The following is a 5,576-nucleotide window of genomic DNA, read 5'->3' on the forward strand; positions in this document are numbered from 1 at the left end:
AACCTTTTTTTCATTATCCTACTCCGCCTTCTACCATCTATTGTTATGATAGTTGAAGAAGGTATATATACTGTCCATAAAATATCATCACTCAGTATCACGTATTTTTTGGTGGTAATTCGCAGCAAAACCTCAAAAAAATACAGTTATTCCAACTTATTCCATTAAACAAATCAAATCATTCAATTAATTGATTTGTTATTGGCAGTACCATTGGCCATCACTAAGCCTGAGCACTAAGCCAAATATATAGCTAGGTTAATGACCCGTTTCATAACATTTTTAATATAATGGATAGAAAAAAAAGTATAATCTGCTGCAATATTCTGTACATTTTCCCCCTATTAAACACGTGTGCTAAGGGTGTGAAATATTAATCTATTGGTTACATGCATCAAGTATATAACTAGAAATAGAGACGAATGTCATTTAATTTGTTTGAAAACTATTCTGTCATAAAATTACTGTGACAACTGGTGACAACTGCGCTCCGATTGGCTAGCCCGAGTTCGAAACAATTGACGGGTGTCGTCAACTGTTTCACTTCAAATCGACCAGTTAACTTGAGCTTTGCCATAATGGGTGAAAATTGCAAAATTACATATTTAATTACCGATGAAATGTGATTCTGTTTGTTTTGTAATTAGATGTTTTGCTGTTTTTCCTACACCACCGAATAGACAGCACGGCCATTGTTAGAGATATTATCTTTATTACAATAAATACAGAATATTTTTTGGAATATACGGAGACGTACACACAGGTCAGTAGTTGGCCTGTCTATATTTCAGTGCAAACGAGAGTTGATATTTATAAGAGCTGTATCACTAATGTGTTACCAGGAATATATGACCCTTATTTCGTCTCTATTTCTGGTTACATCTCGATGGTTACATGCCTTCAAAAACTTGTAGGTAATAAGTAAGACATTCACGGCATGATACTACTGTCCAAACATGCATGATACTACTGTCCACCAGATAAAAATGTTATTTCTCCAGAGTAAACTCCGTAATAACGAAATATAATGTTTTTTACAGCAGCAGCCGTGGCAGTCAGTCTAGTGGAAGATGGGAGCTCCAGCAGCCCTCCACAGGCTCCCCTCATCACACAGCCACTCTCAGATTCGGATGATCCTCATCTGAGTATCAATAAATCCATAAAATCTAGACAGTACTGCCAGATTGGCAACTTTGAGTCAGACTCTTTTAACGAAAATTTTTCTCCAACTCGACCTGCCAATGCTAGGAGGAAACGCAAATTTAAAAAGATGCCAGTTGAATATCTTGATGGCAAACGGTCCCCACCTGTTGAGATACTCAGTATAACTACAGAGGTATGAAATATTTTCTGGATTGTTTCACAAGTGTATGATTAATTAATTTATACTATAGAAGTACGGGACTAGGAGTGAATTAAAATAATTATCGTAATGTTGCAGGGTAACATAAATAATTCCAAAGGATTAAAGAAGCATTTAATTTTTATTAAATAAAGTAAACTTTTAAATATTTGAGGAAATATTTGGTATATTTTCACTGTTTGAGTACATTTTCTTCACAATAACCTTGGTTTTAGGCTTCAACACCGTCGACTATCTTGCTACAGGGTCAGAGCTTTCCACCTTTAATACATATGAAATATAAACCACATGTGAAGCAGGAAAGGTTTGTAAATTACACTAGGAATATAAAATATATTTTCAATGACTTCACTAGAATTTATCTGTTTGCGAATTTTCAGAAATTCTTTCTGCGGTAAGAGGAAGTGGTCACACAGAGACAAGAGTGATATGTGTGAAATGAGAGAAAGATCCTTCAGTGGAGGCTGCTCATCAAAATCAGCATTCTTTGCTAAAAGTGACTTTAAGGCAAAAAAACACGACTTGGAGAAAAAGAGAAAAGACTTAGTCTTACAACCAGGTAAAATAGTCCTTAAATCACAAAACACTGAAGGCGTTAAGCCATCTACTTTCACAAATACGCCGTCACTGCCTGGCAGTTCCAGTTTCAACTTTGTATACAAACATTCTTCCAAAACTCCAACTTTGTCAAAACTAACAGGATACAAAGTTACAACTGATCTACCGCCTTTCTTCAACCCTACAACGAGTACGGGGAAAAATAGCGATGGAAGATATCACAGGAAATTAAAAGTGTTAAATAAGACTTATCCATCTAACTCTTTACGAAATCCTTTACACTTTGACGATTCAAACAGCGGTATGGACTGTGTAGGTAATGAATCAAGTTCATTGAGCAGTAGTGATTCAGACGGGGTGGTAACCAATGACAGTGACAGAGAAGGCGACGACGAACTCACCGACTGGCCTGGAATAGAAGAACTGAAAGTCTTCAATAAAAGTCTCACGTTCAAATCCTCGAAATCTATCAACAACAATTCCCCGCAGTCTCTCAACAACATGCCACCTCCAAAACGGTTAAAAAAAGAAAAATTTCTTGTCAAAAGCGGCTGGGCGAGCTGTAAGAACAAATTTAAGAAAAAAAGACCCAAAGTCGAGTCTGGAAATGAAGACGATGCCATGATGTCAGATTCAAAAACCGTGGTCGACTTGGAAGAAGAGGCTTTATTGAAAGAAAACAAAGACATACTGCAACCACATTCTTCATTTGCAAGTTTTAGCGATATAAAAAACGCGGGCGTAGCAGGTCAGAATGCGAACGAATCGTTTTTTCAGTCCTTTCAGGCATTTCAAGAGAAAGAGCAGAAAAATGAACAGTTTAATCAGACGCCGCGTACTAATTTCTCTTTACAGAAAACGTCATCAAGCGACTTAAATGTGAGTGAGAAGTCTCCTCAGAGTGATCACTATTGCAGCGAACACTCAATGGGTACTGCGGGATTGAATGAAATCAGAGAAATACGAGCTGGGTGTCGGCGTATACGAGATGAACGACCCGGCTTCCTCATACTAAGTGCAGCGAATGAACAGCTTTCTAAATTTCTGCAAGACTCTTGCCAGACAGAACTTAAATTGCCCACATTGAACGACCCTGATGAAAAAGAAAAATTGGAATCACTAGCCAAATTGTATTCCTTGGAATTGAAAGTGGAAATGGGAAGACCTGTACTGAAAAAAACAAGGTAATACCATCTTTTATACTTACTAGTTCCATACCAAGTCCATTTCCCGAAAAGTAAAACCTTAATTTAAATATACCAGGTATAGCCTTCATATTTTTATTAAAACAATACCGAATATATTTCTGTCGAAAGTATGCATTGTGGTTAGTTATTCTAACAACGCAAGGTCCAAACGTTTTTTCTACTAAGAATTAGTTATGTTGAATATACCTAATAGAATTCTTTTTTTCCTGATTTCGAATATTTATATAACTCAATTTTAATAAAAATTTTATAAGTAGTATGAATCATTGTCCAAAATGTAAACAAAGAAATGTCATCAATTCATCATCAAAGTATGAATACAGGTGCTAAACTTTCTGTTTTTAACAAAATTGGAAGAGGAAGTTCTCATTTTCTACAATTTGACTTATCTATTACAACTTTTAATTAACTTTAATAACAACACAATAATTTAACTAACGCATTACGAAGAAAAGAAAACATTCCAGTTCGAGACGCGAAGCACGAATGACATCTAGGACAGACGTAATGGCGGCACAAACAATATGTTAGATCCCGATTGTATTACCAGTGTCGTAAAAATATTTACGACCTTACACAAAGTATTTTATTATAATAATTATTCTATTAAATATAATTAAGTAAAAACGTTTATTGCAAAATGTGAATTGTTCTAAGTTTTATCAGATGACAGTTTAAAAAGAGTTCTAAAAGTTTATTATCGTCAAAAATAGGAAACTACCGTTTAAAATGTATTTTTTAGCTCCGCTATCCCCTTTGTTTACAGTTTAGACATCTAATTATGGTTCATACTATAGTTTTACCTTATTCGTTCTAAGGGTACGTCATTCTTCTTCTTTTAAATGGTATGGCCCCGTCGAAGTAATCGATGATTTCGCCAACGTCAAGTTGAGGAACGCACGCGTTTTTTTGTCACGCCATTGATGTCACTTATGCGGTTACCTGTCAGTAGTCCGAAATGACATTTTCCAGAAATAACGTTTGGTCGAAATTTCATAACCTCGAAAGTAATTTTGAGAGGAAAATGTATTTTCTTACCCAACCGAACCTAATCGTGTTTTTGCGATAAACATTCAACATATCTTGAAAGAACAACTGTTTCATTATAATTCCGTTTTCGGTGTAATGAAAATTCAAACAAACGTTATTTCGGGCAAAAAAAAATTTCGACTTTGTGATAGGTTACCCTCTTATGCCTTTTGGGCTAATTGTATGTCCAACAGTTGAGACAAACAGTTTCTACAAAACAATTTATTTTTATTTCTGATCTCGAATATATTTTGTGTTTAACTCAATTAGGAAAAAATGCTTTGTACCTTTTTCCGTTCCTAAAGTAGAATTAAACTCTTCATTAAATCTTTTCAGTAACACAATGCAAGCAATACGAGTAGAACACTCTTACCACCATTTTCCATCTGACCATAAGAGGCGGTGTTATGGAGAAGATCCTGACACAAGTCTGAGTCTGAGCGATCAGAATTCAGTCAACTCTATAAACGATTTGGAAGAGTCTCAAGATTTCACAGCTGTTCAACCAGATCCCGTACCGGGCCCTTCCCATACTGCGGACACATTCTCGAGCACGCTAGTCGATAAATCGCTGCTGCATCCAGGTGAAATAGATTGAGGGTTACAAGTATTGTATTCTGTTCAAAGTTGACTACGGCCGAGCTGAAATAAGAGTAGTTTAGACTCTTGTAACAGTTTTAAAATTGTTAACACCATTATGCATATAAAGTGAATTAGATATTGATGGAAAAATTGATTAGAAAAAATTTAAATAATTTGACTAGTCAATACCATTTAGGCCCGGCGCCCATTAGCCGGCTCGGTATCCCCTAAGCTTACCATAGCTTTGTTTTCGTAGCTATGACCGTTACCATTGAAATTTCAACTATAACACCTGTCTGCTCCAGCGGACCTCTATCTACGGCTTACATGACATACGTACTTGTTTTTACTTCTTGCTCTCGCATCTAGTCTCTTCATGTACATTTTATGACGTACTGGCGCTTTTCTCAAACAACGCGAGAAAATAATAAAGAAGTAAAGGATGAAGGAAAATATGTGATAGAAAAAGTTAAGAATAATTCATTAATGTTAAAAGTAATTCGTGCTTTTAATATTAATGAATTATTCTTAACTTTTTCTATTACATATTTTCCTTTTTATAACGTACTGGCGCTTTTCTCAAACAATGCTAGGAAATAATAAAAAGTAAAGGATGAAGGAAAATATGTAATAGAAAAAGTTAAGAATAATTCATTAATATTAAAAGTAATTCGTGTTTTTAATATTAATGAATTATTGTGCTATATATTAAGCCATTGTGTTGCTAAAATAAGCATATTCGTGCACCAGTACATGACAATTTTTTTTTCTAATTTTCGCTTTTAAAATAAATAAATAAATATTTGACAACATCACATACGTTGCTCTGATCCCAA

General features: G+C 35.0%; 1 protein-coding gene across 1 annotated transcript in view; it reads left to right on the forward strand.

Annotated features, from left to right (window-relative positions):
• The window catches only part of LOC113239666, an 8,841-nt gene extending 3,648 nt beyond the window's left edge, over window positions 1-5,193 (forward strand). The window contains exons 2-5 of the mRNA XM_026476746.1: window positions 1,041-1,336; window positions 1,579-1,667; window positions 1,744-3,105; window positions 4,495-5,193. Coding sequence (XP_026332531.1) covers window positions 1,041-1,336; window positions 1,579-1,667; window positions 1,744-3,105; window positions 4,495-4,756 — 2,009 coding nt within the window. The 3' untranslated portion in view covers window positions 4,757-5,193. The remainder of the gene's footprint in view (window positions 1-1,040; window positions 1,337-1,578; window positions 1,668-1,743; window positions 3,106-4,494) is intronic.
• The last annotated feature ends 383 nt before the right edge of the window (window positions 5,194-5,576 follow it).

Source organism: Hyposmocoma kahamanoa, unplaced genomic scaffold (genome assembly GCF_003589595.1).
Source record: "Hyposmocoma kahamanoa isolate Upper Pololo Valley unplaced genomic scaffold, ASM358959v1 114, whole genome shotgun sequence".
In the NCBI taxonomy this organism is placed as follows: domain Eukaryota; kingdom Metazoa; phylum Arthropoda; class Insecta; order Lepidoptera; family Cosmopterigidae; genus Hyposmocoma; species Hyposmocoma kahamanoa.